Source organism: Aedes albopictus, chromosome 3 (genome assembly GCF_035046485.1).
Source record: "Aedes albopictus strain Foshan chromosome 3, AalbF5, whole genome shotgun sequence".
Taxonomy (NCBI): Eukaryota; Metazoa; Arthropoda; class Insecta; order Diptera; family Culicidae; genus Aedes; species Aedes albopictus.
In genome coordinates this window covers 45177042-45191887 of record NC_085138.1, presented here as the reverse complement: position 1 = coordinate 45191887, position 14846 = coordinate 45177042, and the positions used below count along the sequence as shown (strand labels likewise).

Genomic DNA, 14846 nt, shown 5'->3' with positions numbered 1-14846 from the left:
TTTATATTTCATTACCATTTCAACATTGTTTCATTTACTTGACGAATAGAGCACATTCGATTCGGATATGATCTTCAGCTGAATTTCAATGTCGATGTCGTACTGAAATCGAATGGCAAGCATACGCTTGCTCATCATCCAATCGAATCGACGCGTATGATCGTCATCCGATTTTCGACTTATTTTCGTTAAGGGGCGCGACCGTATCAGTTGTCATACTTTTATAGGATGGGGTGTTGGTTCAGTGTACTTGACTCGAATTGTTGAAATGAGCCATTTTACGAAATGACAACAATGCTGATGATGATATTGATTTTCACGGGTTAGGACGCTATCCCCTGTCAAAATTTCATTCATAAAAATGGCTCGTAAAATGGACTATTGCCTATCACGCTCGTTGAAAACTACTCTAAAGTGAGTCGATTTCGACTCACTTTGGTACAAAGTGGAACAGCTCATTTTAGAGTAACTGCAAGTTACTCTCTTTTGAGTATTGTTGAATTTTTTTAAAAGTGAGTTAAAAGTTACTCACTTTATAAAAGCACTGAAATGCAAAAATGAGTAGAAAATTACTCGCTTTTGTAAAAATAAATCCCGAATTTCCAAATTTTGCGTTCTTATGTTTTTTTTCATTAAACAACAATAATAAAAGAATAACGAAGTATGTTTATTACTTTAAATAATGCTGGTCGATACATAATATTTATATATTTGTTAACTGTTCGTGCTCGGCTTCATGGTATTCTTTGTTGTTCTTGTCTCTTCTTGCATGTTTGTGCATGTTGCACCGAGCGAACGTCTACTGCATTTGAATGCAATGTTGGCGGCCTGAAATACTTGATTTAATCATTATTCAAGAATACTTTTATGTAAAATCTTTTATAAACTTACTTGGTTTTATAGCGCCGTATAAAATAATGTCGTCTTCTCTAACGCAATTCGCAAAAGCTTGGGAGAACCCTAGGGAAAATCAAATGTTTTGACATTCTCTGAATCATTTGAAAAGATAATATTTCAATTCACATCCTTTAATAATTAGTTAAAAATACTTACCTCACATTTTGAATTTACTCTTTCCCGTTGAGTTTTCAGTACCTAATTGTTGTATTTCTCTCCAAATATTCACTTTTTCCGTAGTCTCGTCCGTAGTAGTTCGGTAAGCAGCGACCTTGGTAGCGACTAAGTTTTTGACGGTTATGTGAGTCGTTTTCAATATGCTAGATACTCAAAAGAGAGTAAACGTTCAAACTGCGTTGAGTGAGTCAAAAGCTACTCAGTTCGAATAAATAATCCTACTCACCTTTTGACATTTCAGCAAAAGTTTCGAAGTGAGTCGAAAACGACTCACTTTTGAGTCGTTTTCAACGAGCGTGATTAATCGTAATCTTATCTATCACGCTCATTGAAATCTACTCAAAAGTGAGTAGAATTCGACTCACTTTGGTAGAAAGTGGAACAGCTCAAAAGAGAGTAATCAGGCTCTACTCTCTTTAGAGTAATTTGCGAATTTGTCTAAAAGTGAGTAGAGAGTGAGTAACTTTAAAACTGCGATTTGTAAAAGTGAGTAGATTTCCAATAATTTTAATTTGGTAGGTTTTATTCGTAAAATTAATAAAAAAAAATACAAAATAATGAAAGAACATGTTTATTTATATATTTAGCAATAATTTTACAATTAATGATTTGTTACACTAATTCCAAATCTGCAAAGACATATGCCATTGTGATGATCTAGGATGAAGGGGATGGTATGGAGTGGTTCTCGGTTTTCGGGCTGGTCGGCCTCATGCTGGCTACGGTGAAGGTTCCGGAACTAAAATCATTTGCATATTTATTAGTTTTCGTTGAAAGGCACAATTTTAAACAACTTACTTAATTGTTGTTGCCATGATTATCACTTAGCAGGAAAAAATAAGTGACATCTTGTCCGTCAACTTGGATCCGTCGTTCGACATCCATAACAACCTTGAATATTTAATATTATGTTTCAAAACAATATCAAATTTAAAGAAAACTACTCACCTTGTAATGCAGGAATAGTTATCGCTTAAAAGAATGATAAATTCATAAAAAAAAAGTTATCCGCAAATTTCATTTTTACGGCAAACTGCTGACCGTTACCGAAGATGAATTTGAATGATGCTACTCAAAAGTGAGTTCATCCCCAAACTAATGCAATTGAGTAGAAATCTACTCTCTTTGGAAAAATAATGTCACTCAGTTTTTGACATTTTCGATGAAATACTAAAGTGAGTAGAATCCTACTCACTTTTGAGTAGATTTCAACGAGCGTGTACACTGAAAAAAGGAACATGGTAATCTGCACCATTTCATAGGGTCAAAATAAAACATCTTTACTACTTGATTTTGGTAGACCATGTATTGTTATTGAAACAACCATCGGCATGGCCAAATTTACTATGCTTTGACAGAAATGATGCATATAGTCAAATTTACTATGTTTTGGTCAGAATGAGAAATAATTTGTATCAAAATCAATATTTTCAACACGGGTCAATGTTACCATTTTTTAGCAGATTTTACCATAGAAATATGATAATTGTAACTATGCAATCATGGTAATTTTTAACATGTATCCGTGGTACATTCTGTTGAATTGAAGGTTGATGGCGGTACTAGAGCGCATTTTGCCCTCTTATTGCTTACTCAGCTATAGGAGAAGAGGGCAAAATGCGCTTTAGTACCAGAATAATTAAAATTTAATGCTAAAATAAAACAACATTTATGGAGTTCCATTTGAATAAGTCGTAAAATGTATCAGATTCACAAGATTTTACCACAGACAAACAGACGTAACACTTCGAACATTTTTCGAATCAAATCATAGTCACGGAAACATGTTCGCCCAATGCTAAAAGGACTGAGTTTGGCAGACCATCAACTAGGTGGCGATAGTGGTCAAACGTCAAACTCGAGCAAAAACGATGTGAGCGCCACGGGTGGTCAGTTGGCCAACTATCAAATTTTCAAATAGACCGTTAAATCGGTGTACGATGCAAAATATCAGAGTGTTACGTCTGTTTGTCTGTGATTTTACGATCTATTTAAATTTTCCTCCATTTTTTCTGAAATCGCAATAGTCATATAATTTTTCTAAAATGTTATACAAAGTATTTCTTTAATCTTACATAGTGTTCGTTCCCTATGCGATACAAATGAATCGGCGGTCCATCAAATCGATTAGCATTAATTACAACATAAATATCTAAAGGTAACTGCACCTCAAAAGAAGCGTAATGTTCTACGTAGCCTTTCAATACCCATTCTCGACATGCTATGAACAACTGATCATCCTTAACCAAAAGGTCTTTGATTTCATATAGCTTTACAGACCTCATATTATTTATCGATATTGTGAGAAAGTAGCCAACTCTATAATCGGTACCTTTATATTTAACAGCGTTCGACGTGTAATAAGTGGATGTAAGTAATTCAGTTGTTATTTCTAATTCCGAAAAATAAGGTAGATTGACAAGTTTCATTTTTAGCGCACGTTTGATTTCTAGATCTTCTGCAAAGTGGGACTGATTTTTGAGATTGTTAATGAAAATAGTATTTGCTTTTTTACACAGTGTTAAACATATATTTCGTCGGCTAGTAATAGTTCTGCAGTATTTCTTGAAAATTTGATGAGCAGCCTCAAACCGGAAACTCCATGTATATCTAGGTGGTCCAATATTCTTAATAGTTTGCACATAGTGTAGCAAAATATGATACTTGGGCTTAAGATTATTGTTAAAAGTTTTGATGTACATAGAATGATGATACGTAATTTGTTTCTCTAAAACATTTAACATTTCTTCATCGAAACTTGGGAGCAATACGATATCGACCAATTCAACTAATGATAAAATAAAATTCCACACATCATCTCCTACCGGCATTATTTCTCCAAATATCAATGGAAAGTAATGAACAAACAACATCATTTCCCTTGCAGTCATCTTATAGTTTGTTGATTTTATCTGCTCCCTTGAAATTTGTTTGAAAGTATTTCTGTTTTCAGTTTCTCCAAAGTTAAACATTTGAATTCTGTAATTGATTGTTGATAGTGAAATGTGTAGATTTTGAATCATAAAACTTAAAACCAATGAAATGTCATAACTGCATATGCCGTGCGAAAACAAATCGTGCATCGCATCGACTATCGTAAAATCAGCCACGAGGTAATATCTTAGTCTATTGAACTCAGAGTTCTCCTTGATACCTGTTTCTTTGTACGGTTTTTCTAAATCAATTTCATAATTATCTTTGGTTCTATTTAGTTCGCCGTCGAGTGCAACAGCAGACTGCGCATCGTACTTATTGATTTTACAAAATCTACAGTAATAAATGGAACTAAAGGACGGAGCAAAACCCATTAACATATTCATTCCTAAATTGTCACCCAATATTCCTACCAGAACAAAATGAACCTTCACACAGGTACTTTCAATTTGTAGATCTAATCCATTAGCCTCTAAGTCCACCAATACATCTATCAAGTCATGCAATGCTTTCGATGGTCCCAATTTAGCCATATCACTCGCTTTCACAAATCCAGCAACGAAAATGTTATCTAACCTCGATAGCAGATGTGAAGGAATAGAAGGGAAACTATAATATAGCGAGCATACTTTATGTGTGCCGGAGTGAGCGCCTATCGCATCATTCATTTCTGCCTCATCCGAGTAGAGAAAATATGGCATTATCATCTTATCTGCACTTTGTTGTTTTATCGATTTCCAAAGAGAAGTATTAACAACATTACTTGATTTTTTTTCTAATTCTAGACTTTTCATGTTTTCGACGGTTTTGTTGTATACTCCCGGGCTTTCAAAGAACGATTTTATTTGATGTTTTATTGGCATTAGGCATGCATTTGACTTGACTTGTAGTTCTTTATCTTCAAAATCGACTATTTGAAAATTGTCATTTAGTCCTAATTCGCGCGTAGCGCAATTGAATTTATGCTCTGTTGCAATGAAGTTGAAAGGGTCGTGCAAATCGTTTATTAATTTCTGTTTATATTCGTTTTCAGGCAAAGTGGACAAAGTGCTAAACGTTTGTAGTAAAGGTTTAACGATTTCTTCTGTAATGCTTTTCTGTATTTCGACTACATCATTCCTTGTCAAATTTGTCTTACTGTATAAGCCTAATGAAAAATTTAAAACCTTTTCTCTTAATCTAGCATTCAAATCTAAAACAGCATCTTCGCCCATACTCTGGTTCTCTATATCTTCCTTTTCCGAATCCGTTGAAACATTTTCCGAGCGCAGGTTCGGCTGTCCGTCATCCTCCGTTTCAACGGTCTGTCTGAGTGGAGTTCTGGTGGATTCTTGTAGTGGCTGTCTCGGTGATCGGAAAAGGCACAGATGTTGTCCGGAAATGTGGCGTTTGAAACGGTATACATCCCGAAATAGTAAGGTTGGTATGCAAGCAGTACATTTGTACGTAAATACAGGTGGTGTGCCATGGCCGACGGTTAGATGATCCAGGTAACGTGGGAATGATGTAAGCACTTCTTGACATAGGAAACAGTTCATGGCTCTGCCTTTTCCAGGAATGATATGAGCTCAAGTAGCTGACTGTTCTTAGTTTTACGTCCACAGTCCACGTTGTAAAAATACTTGGCAACGAAACAGTAGAATAATTCGCAGCTTTCGGGAAAATTGAACTGCAGTACTAGTTTCAACTTTATGACGACATCAACGCAGCGTAAAAATGATGGTAGTCTGTATTCCAACCGTTGTGTTACTACATAGCATGCGTCCAGATGTTCAGGTTTGCCGACTAAGAAGATTCTGGGAGAAAATTGTAATCCGTTTGATTCAGATTCTTGTCTCAACGTGTCTCTTTCCAATTGGTAGTCTTGCTCCGTATCACAAACACGGCAATTTTCTTCCTGTGCTTGCAAGATGGTGGGCAATCTCCTTGACGATGTTCGCGAAGGCTTTATCACAGCATGGAAGACGGAACAGTAAATTAAATTGTATCTATAAAAAAAATATAAAGTATGCATAATTAGCGAGTGTTGAACCGTTTAAATGTAGATTTTATTTGTTTAAGAATGGCTAATGCACAGACAAACAGACGTAACACCTTGAACGATTTTCATGGAAATCCATCGCATAGTTCACACTACCATCGCCTGGTGGAAAAGTTGCACGAATCACTGTGTTGTGCAGTATCGTCAACAGAAGGCGCTAGTGTGAAACGTCAAACGCATAGAAAAACGATGCGCGCGCCTCTGGTTGTGAAAGCCACAACTATGAAAATTTAAAATGATCGTTAAAAGCGTGGTCGATGGGAATTTCGCAAGTGTTACGTCTGTTTGTCTGTGGCTAATGCCTCAGTAGGGTATTGGAGGTATCGCTGATGGAACTCCTGGGGGAATCCTTATGAAAAAAAAAGGAGGAATGCAAGCAGAAAAACCTGGAAATCTATCTGCAGGAGTTCCTGAAGGAAAACATCAATAAACTTCTGGAGGAATCTTTGCAGGAATTTCTGGAGGATTATTTTTGAGAACTTGTGTAGAATCCTCTGATGAAATTTCTTAAAAAATTCTTCTGCCGTACTACCTGGTGGAACAGCTTAAATAGTGAAGGAATCTCTGTGTAACTCCAAGAGAGGCTGTTTCTAAACCACGTAGACCAAAATTTGGCCATCTCAGACCACTCGCCTCCCCCTCCTGTCCATACAAAAATTTTAAAATTTGTGTGGAGCCTAGACTTTATCTAGACCCCAGCTCTCCCCAAAAAGTCTACGTGGTTTATGAACGGCCTCAGAGGAATCCATAAAATGAACACTTGGAGAGATCCTTGAAGAAACTGCGGAAGAAATATCTGAAGAATCTTCTAGAGAATTCTCTTAAAAGATTCCTGTAGAATTCATTGCGGGAAAACTTAGAGAAGCCCGTTGAAGATCTGTTCTAGGAGCTCCTAGAGAAATCCATGAAGAAAAAAGAATTCCGAGGTCCAGCAAGATTCTTTAGGGGAACTCCTGGGGAATACTCTGATGGATTTCTGAAGGAATTCTTCATAATTCTTCGGGCTAAAACGCTGAGGGAACTCCTGAAAGAAGCCTCTTCAGAAATTCGTAGAAGAATATCTGAAGTATTTTCAGAAGAAACCTCTGAAGGTTCTCATGAAGAAATCCAGAGTGAAACTCTCAGAGGAACCTCTGAAACAAAAAGCTCCTAGAGGATCCTCTTAAGAAAGGATTTCCGGAGTAACCACTGTTGGATCTCCTGGAGCATTCCCCGAAGGAACATATATCGAATCCTCTGTAACTGCAGGAGGATCCTAGAGAAATCACCGAAAGAACTCCTGGAACCCCTGAAGGAATTTTTGGTGCAACCCCTGAAAGGAATCTTGGACTAATCGCTGTTGAAACTCCTGGAGGATCTGATGTGGAAGCTTCTAGAGAATTATCTGAGAAAGTTTTTGGAGGAACCCTCCGAAAAAACTTGTATAGAAATCCCTGAAAGAGTTCCTGGCGAATTCTACTGGAAGATCCTTCCCTACTAACAAAAGTAGCAGCGTAAGAGCTTATTGAGCAAACAAATTCGGAAGAAAGCTCTTTAAAGCTTCTATCCAGCAAAAATGTTAGTTGGGTTTTAAGCGAATCCTTGGAGGAATCCTCATTATCCTTTTGGAGAAATATCTGATGGAGTTCCTGGAAAAACCACTGCTGGAAATTCTGCTGGAGCCCCAGACGGAACTAAAGGAGAAATTCCTTAAGGACAAGGTATTTGGAGTACATTGCTCAAAATTTCTAGAGCACCGTTTTTTAGAACCATTGAGCGGATTTGGATTAAAATGCATCACGCTATTGACAACCACTGAACAATTAGCGTGATGCATTTTCATCCAAATCCGTTCAACAGTTCTAAAAAACGGTGCTCTAGAAATTTTGAGCTATGTACTCCAAATACCTTGTCCTTAAGTAACTTCTGGGGAAGGATCTCAAAAATAATCGCTGTAAGAACTTCTGGTGGAATCTCTGTAAAACTTCCAGGAAAAATCAGTTAACTAAGTTCCTAATCCTTCCTTTTCGGTTTCTGTAACGTTTTTTTTTTATTTCGGGCATAGTGGGTTGTTGGCCTAAGGTTCCCTATCCACCGTGGTAGGGCGGTTATCTTCGGTATTGCTTTCAGAGGAAGTACATTTCATATTCAGCCACTAGATGCCTAAACAGACGCTGTTTTAGCCGTACCATTTTGCTGAAAAGTCGCTAGGGATGTACATCCTCAATCTTACTGAAGTCATAAGCAATACCAGCTAAGTATACAGCTCTTAGCTGGCGGTGTTTGTCTCCGACCGATCCGTAGAAGCATCAGGCAAGAATTTGTGAGCACCAGCTATGTTGGACGCTTCTTCTAGGTTGTCTGCAGGAATCCCAAAATAAACTCCAGGAAAAATCTCTGAATGAGCTACTGGAGAGATCCTTCAAGGAACTCCTAGAGTAATCCTTGATTAAAATCCAAGGAAAATCTCTAGCGTTTCAGAGACGTTTCTGAATGCATTCGAACAGAAAGAGTTACTCAGAATTGCTCAGAGTTGCTCCCGATTGCTCAGTGTCTTGCCCCTAGACTGGAGTAATCCCTGAAGCGACTTCTAAAGTAATTTCAGAAGGAACTTCAAGAAGAATTCCGGAAGAAACTCCTGTAGAGAACCCTGAAAGGGCTCCTGTAGAAATCCGTAATTAAATTTTTGGAGGGATCCCTGACGAAACTCCTGGAAGAATCTTCAAAGGAACTCCAGGAGATATCCCTGAAGAAACTCCTGAAGAAAGGCTTCATTAAACGTTTAAAAGAATCTTCAAATAAGTCGCAATGGAATCCCTAAAGGAAAGGAATTCACCTGGGAATTCGTCAAAGAACTGCTAGAGGACTCCCTGAAGAATTTTCTGGAGAAATTCGTTATCGAACACCTTTGAGAATCCCTGAAGAAAATTACTTCTTTTGTAATCCATAATGTATAATTTTATATTAATTGATATTAAAAATAAAATATTAATGAGCAAATATAGTATTTGTATTTTTGTAAGAAGAAAAACGAAAAAAATACAAAATTCGTAGTAGTATAATGGGAGTAGTTTAGAATATTGTCGGGCCGCCACCAAACCGGACTTCGCACAATCAAGTCGCGACGCGACCCAACTCGCGACGTTTTTTGATCATGTCAAATGTAGTGCGCATCCTTCCCGTTGTTGTCAGCAACACAGCGCACTAGATGCGAAACAGTTGCGACACTTGTGGACCAAGAAAATGGCAATTTTTGATTGAATGTCGGTCTTGATTCCAACCGGATAGACAATAATTTACAAAACCCTACACTCTCATCGTTTAGCACTAGGTTTAGCATAAAATTCAAATCAATTTATTTTATGAAAAAACGATTTAGACATAATAATAACACAGACGAATTTATCACGGTGGTATCACACCCAGGTAATAACAGAAAGACAGGATCAGGCAAGGGATCAGGGAAAATAAATCGATCATGTCAGTTAAACCCTTATGAAAAATCATTGTCGATTTTATCAATAAACACTCCCCAAATAACCATGCTACTCAAACCATAATACATGCATAAATATGGTGTAAATAAAGCAAGCATTACTCTGTATGTACAATTTAAGTTGAATTAAAGTGGACAAACGGCCACAATAAAGCCAAATTGAAGTTAGCTTCAATGCATACAGAGTAATGTATGCTTTATTTACACCATATGTACATATATGCAAGCATTACGGCTTGAACGGCGTGGTTACTTGGGTCTTAGCTTTCGTAGATGCATGGCGGTCGCCTAACAAAATCATCAACATATTATCAATAACCATTAATATTGAAACAGATAAGACTAGGGTTCTGATGCATGGTCAATATCGGTATCATTTATTGGAGTTCTCGTTAAGGTATCCTATTTTGACTAAAAAAGGAGCATGTAAAAGCGGAACCTATCAATCAGAATCATTCCTTACGATTAAGTTGAAAATGACTACTGTAACAAAACCGAATACTTTATAACTTCACAACGGTGATAAAGTAATACGGCATGCACTATACAAGGACACGGGGTATACCACAATAGATCAAATTTTGGTCGCAGTAGTTACGCCCCGGCCGGACATAGAGAAAAAAAAAGCTGAGGAACTAGTTTTGTCCCTGTAGGAAAGTAGGTCATGTAGAAGACGACTTGTGATTCATGGATATCTTCCATGTTCAATTGCCGTTGTACACATAAACATATTGGTGGGATTTGTATAGGATATGTTTGAGAATTAGCTTTGGATGTTCACTTACCATCGGCCAGCGTACCTTCCTCCAAGTAATCCAGCAGCTGAAGCGAACGATGATCCTTGATGTTGCACTTGCTTACGTACTCCCGAAACTTCACCAGGAATGTGCCCCAGTTGTCATACAGCGTCGACGCGTTCCTTGAGCTTTCATAAATAGAGCCGTAGTCAGCATCAATCTGAAAATGAAAATACAAGAATCCCCAGGTAACCACTAAGCACTGTTGGAAGCGTAATAAAAGCCAATCAATGGCATTTCAGTGCCAGCAAGCTCTATACTAAATTTTCAAATGTGTATAGGCACTAAGTATTGTAAGCACTAGACTAGGCCGTATATTGTTATATAATGTTATCTTGTAGTGCTTTTTAGCCTTGTGCTCTTGAGCCGAATATAGTACCTGTCAGTGCTGTTAAACGGCCTAGCACTCATGACATTTATGTCAATCAAAATAGATTTCCATCGGACACCGATAACAACAACAGAAAAGCTGATAGATGATGAAGAAGTTTTGGATGAAATTGAGCAGTAATTTATGCTTAGTATAATGTTACTGGCAGGCAGAAGCATTACATTTACCATTCAGAATGAGATACGGAGTTCTGTTTCCCCGAAGATTGTGACTATATCTGGACTCTCGATAAAAACCTTTTCAAATAACCGTTTCAATAAAAACAAACCCTAGCTCGAATCCCAAGTTGAATCCCTCTTCTTCTTCAACGCCACCGATTGGCTATTCCTCAAATTTAAACTCCGCTTCATCAATTTATCAAGTTTTCTTCAGAAATGATTCAGCCAAGAACTGTGCTACAAATCTCTTTCAATAAAGATAAATATATTTATCATTCGTCCTTTGCATTCGGTCAGCTTCTTAGTCTTTCGAATTGTATCATGTCTGATGGGTCACAACATTAATGCATTTTCTAGTTTTGGATTGGTTCAAATACTGTACTATGCAGAGCCAAACCCATGTTGCGCTGATAGAGCAGACGGCAAAAGCGACGACAATCGACGAAGAGAAACCTCGAGAACATCACCGGGAATCTGGATCCAGCAGCAAAAAAATATCAGTTAAGAGCGCATGCGAGAACAGAACAGCAGATAAACAAATATTTTTTTTTTCATTTTTTTCTTTGCCCCATTTTGACAGCTTTCAACTCCAGAGACTTGGTACGGAAGGATGAAGTTGGTCGTATATTAGCCGAATATTTCGCCAACAGCGGCTCTTGAGCAGTTCTATTACAGCGTATAGTTCCAATCAGCTCTGTTAATCACGTTTTTTATTCGACTATAGAACCTACTTAATGCCATTTTTACGGCTTAGTGGTTACTTGGGTCGTGGTACATTATTCACGATTTTGTTTTATGTATACGTATGAACTGCAAAGGATTGTGATTATAAAGAATGAGCCAAGGAACGAGCTACAAATTTAGTAACCAATATGGCTGTACACCATTATCACTAATCATGCGGGATTGGAGCTACAAATAATATGATAGTACTTACCAGCAAATATCCATTCGGATCTGCAAGACGTCGCCACTCCTGAAGGATGTTTGATTTGTTGATCTCAGCTTCTTTGATGATGCTTGTTACACGCAGCAGCCGAGAGTCGTTCCAACGCTGCAAAATTTCATCAAATGGTTCCAGGTTGTTTCGTAGCCAGTTTTTAATCGATGTCAAGCGGTTTATTTCTGGTGGATGGGTGGAAGTTGTTTATGTTTATTTTCTAGAAAAAGTTTTGAATGGGTCGTATGTATCAGCATTCAAATTGGGAAGAACTAAATATAATTATTGATTTTTCTGTTATTTAATTTTTTGTTTGAAATAATACCCTGTTGGGCATACTGTTTTGTATAGTTTATTTTTGTAACAATCCGTCAAGCTTCAAATGATCATTAGATCAATTTCTTTGGGTAGATTCTGGAGTTCTTCATAATTTCTTTGTGTATATTCTGGAGTTTCTTATAAAGTAAAGAATGTGATTGATCATTTTTGGGTAACGTTAATAGTCTACGTTCCAATAGTTGAAATTTCTAAGGGTAAGATTTTTTGTATGAAAACTAGACTAGTTTTGTATGGCGCGTACGATTTCTCAGACCCCCTTGCCTCATTAACCATTGTGCAATTAACGGTATTTAATTCTGGAGCAACATTTGAAAAGGGCCCAAGAGGTCCACCACGACCCACCCACGCAAATGAACACCCACCCGGCCCCAATCTTACCATCAGCAGTGAGCTTGACTGCTTCCACCTTGTAACGTGTCCACGGGTCGATCTCGCCTACCTGGCGCCTTGAACCGGTTTTCTTTCGGTTATGAAATCGATCATACAATAGACCAGAGGGGTACTTCTTGCCAGCGGCTGAATCACGGGGATTGTAGTAGGTCTCCTGTAAAAAAAATAATGTTATATGGGTTTTTAAATAACACTCTCCATTAAGTTACAGATATTTCCGGAGGAAATCGAGCTGCAATCAGGTCGGCAAAACGTTCCATATCTGCCAGTGTAAAATATGTGTTGTTGGCAATGTAGTAGTCGACTATGGTGTGTGCCAACGATCGTCTTTGCTCCACATCCAGCCGTTGGTGTGCTTGGTAATACTGACAAACAATTTTGCCTTTTTCGTTTCTCTCGAGTATGCCAAGCAGTACATTGTTTGTGACGGTTGTTTGGAGTAATTTGTTCATATGGGATGGTCCCGGAACTGCATTGTGGGCTGGGGACGTTTCGCTTGCCGGATTGCTGGTGGTGGAGGGCAACGGGCGGTACAATACACTCTCTTTCCACTGTTCCAACTTGGAGCGCAAGGCATGTTTATGTCCGGTCCATTTGACAACAGAAAATATGTCGCTCAGTGCTTTTTCGTCCAGGACTTTTAAATACTCCAGTGTGACACCGTGACCTACATTATGCGGATGATTCCTTAAACATCGATACTAAAAGATTATTTTAATACTACTTACTAATCAAGATGGCATACACCGTGGATTTAAGTTCCCACTCCTCCAAAATGATGTTTCTTAGATCCGGCTGCTCGTCGGCGTCTGAAAAAAAAAACATTGTTTTCGGATTATCAACAATCATTCACATGATTTATCTTACTTACCATTAATAAGGTCGGAATCGGCGATAAGTTCTTCTGCTACAATTACTTCCATACTTGAATCTGCCATTATTACGACAAGTATTCCATTCGAGAGGAAATACGTAAAAATGGCGAGCGGTCGCGCAGAGGATACACGGAGATCTGGAAAACTGAATAACATCTCAATATTTACCATAACTATGATGTGTTGTGAACTTGAAACTGTATGGATTTGAGGCAAACATTTTTAGAGTTAGCGTTACCATGTTTGCTCGACGAATAGTAAAAACTGAATAGTTGTGATGAATATGTTGATTATGATTCTCACCATGTCACAAAATGTTTGACACATGGTAATTTTCACTGATTCATGGTAGACATAAATAAATATTTGGTTATGTTTACGAAATTTGGGCATGGTAAAATTAAGAACACTGTCGTGGTTCACAGTACTATACTTTTTCTTTCAGTGTAGTTATTGCGCATTTCTCACTCCACTTTACCCCTTTCTCAGTTAGTATAAGTGCGGGATCGTGGATAAAACTGAGATTTAGCATCTAATCGTGTCGGTGTCTTCTCCGCACTTATGCATTACAATATGTTTGATAATAAGATTTTGGGCATCATATTGGAATGGACCATTAACGGTTTGATGAAAAAGTTTATATTACCAGTTATTTACGACTTGTACACAGAGAAACAGACGTAACACTTAGAACAAATTTCATAAAAAACATCGTCACGTAAACCCAATCGCCCAATGCTAAATGTACTGTGTTTGGCCGGGCGGTACTGAGCAAGCGTCAAACAGGAGCAAAACTATGCCAACCAACGCCGCGGTTGGCCAATCGACCCACTACCGAATATTTGAGTCAACCGTTAAAAAGTTGATCGATGAGAAGCGAGCAGAGTATGACGTCTGTTTCTCTGTGACTTGTACTTAGCTCACTCCGATTGAACGAATATTTGAAAAACAACAGCCCTCCGAATACATATGAACTTTTCCCGAAGGAAAACCAAATTTTTCACAGCAGCATTGATTTTAAAGTCGTCTAAAGACCACTAAAACGGTAAACTTTTATATTTTCATAAAAAATAATGTTTACTAGTAGCTTTTATTTATTCAGTGTGAATATGGAGCATACGTGAATACAGAAAAATGGTACATAGGGTCTGGGACCATTTGGGCAGGAGCACCTATTTTGGGCACTTGCTGCTATAACTCAGTCATATTCAAACCAATTGATATGAAATTTTGTACATGGCTAGATACTGTGCATATCTTACCGTATTTCAAAAATTAAATCAATTGGCTGAAAATTGACTGAGCTACAACAGCAAGTGCCCAAAATAGGTGCTCCTGCCGAAATGGTCCCAGACCCTATTTCCGTTTTTCGTTGAGAAATTGTAAACTACAGTAGACGTTCGCTCGGTGCAAACGGTTTAACTGCAATTCT

At 37.8% G+C, this 14846-nt stretch overlaps 1 protein-coding gene and 2 long non-coding RNA genes across 3 annotated transcripts; all 3 read right to left on the bottom strand.

The window, feature by feature from the left end:
- Positions 1 to 506: 506 nt before the first annotated feature.
- Positions 507 to 1367, bottom strand: LOC134289838 (uncharacterized). The gene is made up of 3 exons (XR_009998700.1): positions 1054 to 1367; positions 892 to 989; positions 507 to 836 (listed from the first exon to the last, which is right to left on the bottom strand). It is a non-coding gene; the product is annotated as an uncharacterized LOC134289838 (long non-coding RNA).
- A 262-nt stretch (positions 1368 to 1629) lies between these two features.
- On the bottom strand, positions 1630 to 2292 carry LOC134284028 (uncharacterized). Its single transcript, XR_009995583.1, has 2 exons — positions 1873 to 2292; positions 1630 to 1813 (listed from the first exon to the last, which is right to left on the bottom strand). It is a non-coding gene; the product is annotated as an uncharacterized LOC134284028 (long non-coding RNA).
- A 9530-nt stretch (positions 2293 to 11822) lies between these two features.
- Positions 11823 to 13857, bottom strand: LOC134291405 (uncharacterized). Its single transcript, XM_062859115.1, has 3 exons — positions 13268 to 13857; positions 12749 to 13206; positions 11823 to 12693 (listed from the first exon to the last, which is right to left on the bottom strand). The coding sequence occupies exons 1-3, from the start codon at positions 13386 to 13388 to the stop codon at positions 12430 to 12432; spliced, it is 843 nt and encodes a 280-aa protein (XP_062715099.1). The 5' UTR covers positions 13389 to 13857; the 3' UTR covers positions 11823 to 12429.
- Positions 13858 to 14846: the final 989 nt, after the last annotated feature.

Excerpts from the sequence above, each read along its gene's own strand:
- LOC134291405 (XM_062859115.1), bottom strand. The coding sequence starts at position 13,388 with ATGATTGTTGATAATCCGAAAACAATGTTTTTTTTTTCAGACGCCGAC. Across the intron at positions 13,207-13,267 it reads GGTGTATGCCATCTTGATTA|GTCACGGTGTCACACTGGAG; the intron begins GTAAGTAGTATT and ends CGCATAATGTAG. Across the intron at positions 12,694-12,748 it reads GATTTCCTCCGGAAATATCT|GAGACCTACTACAATCCCCG; the intron begins GTAACTTAATGG and ends TTTTTTTTACAG.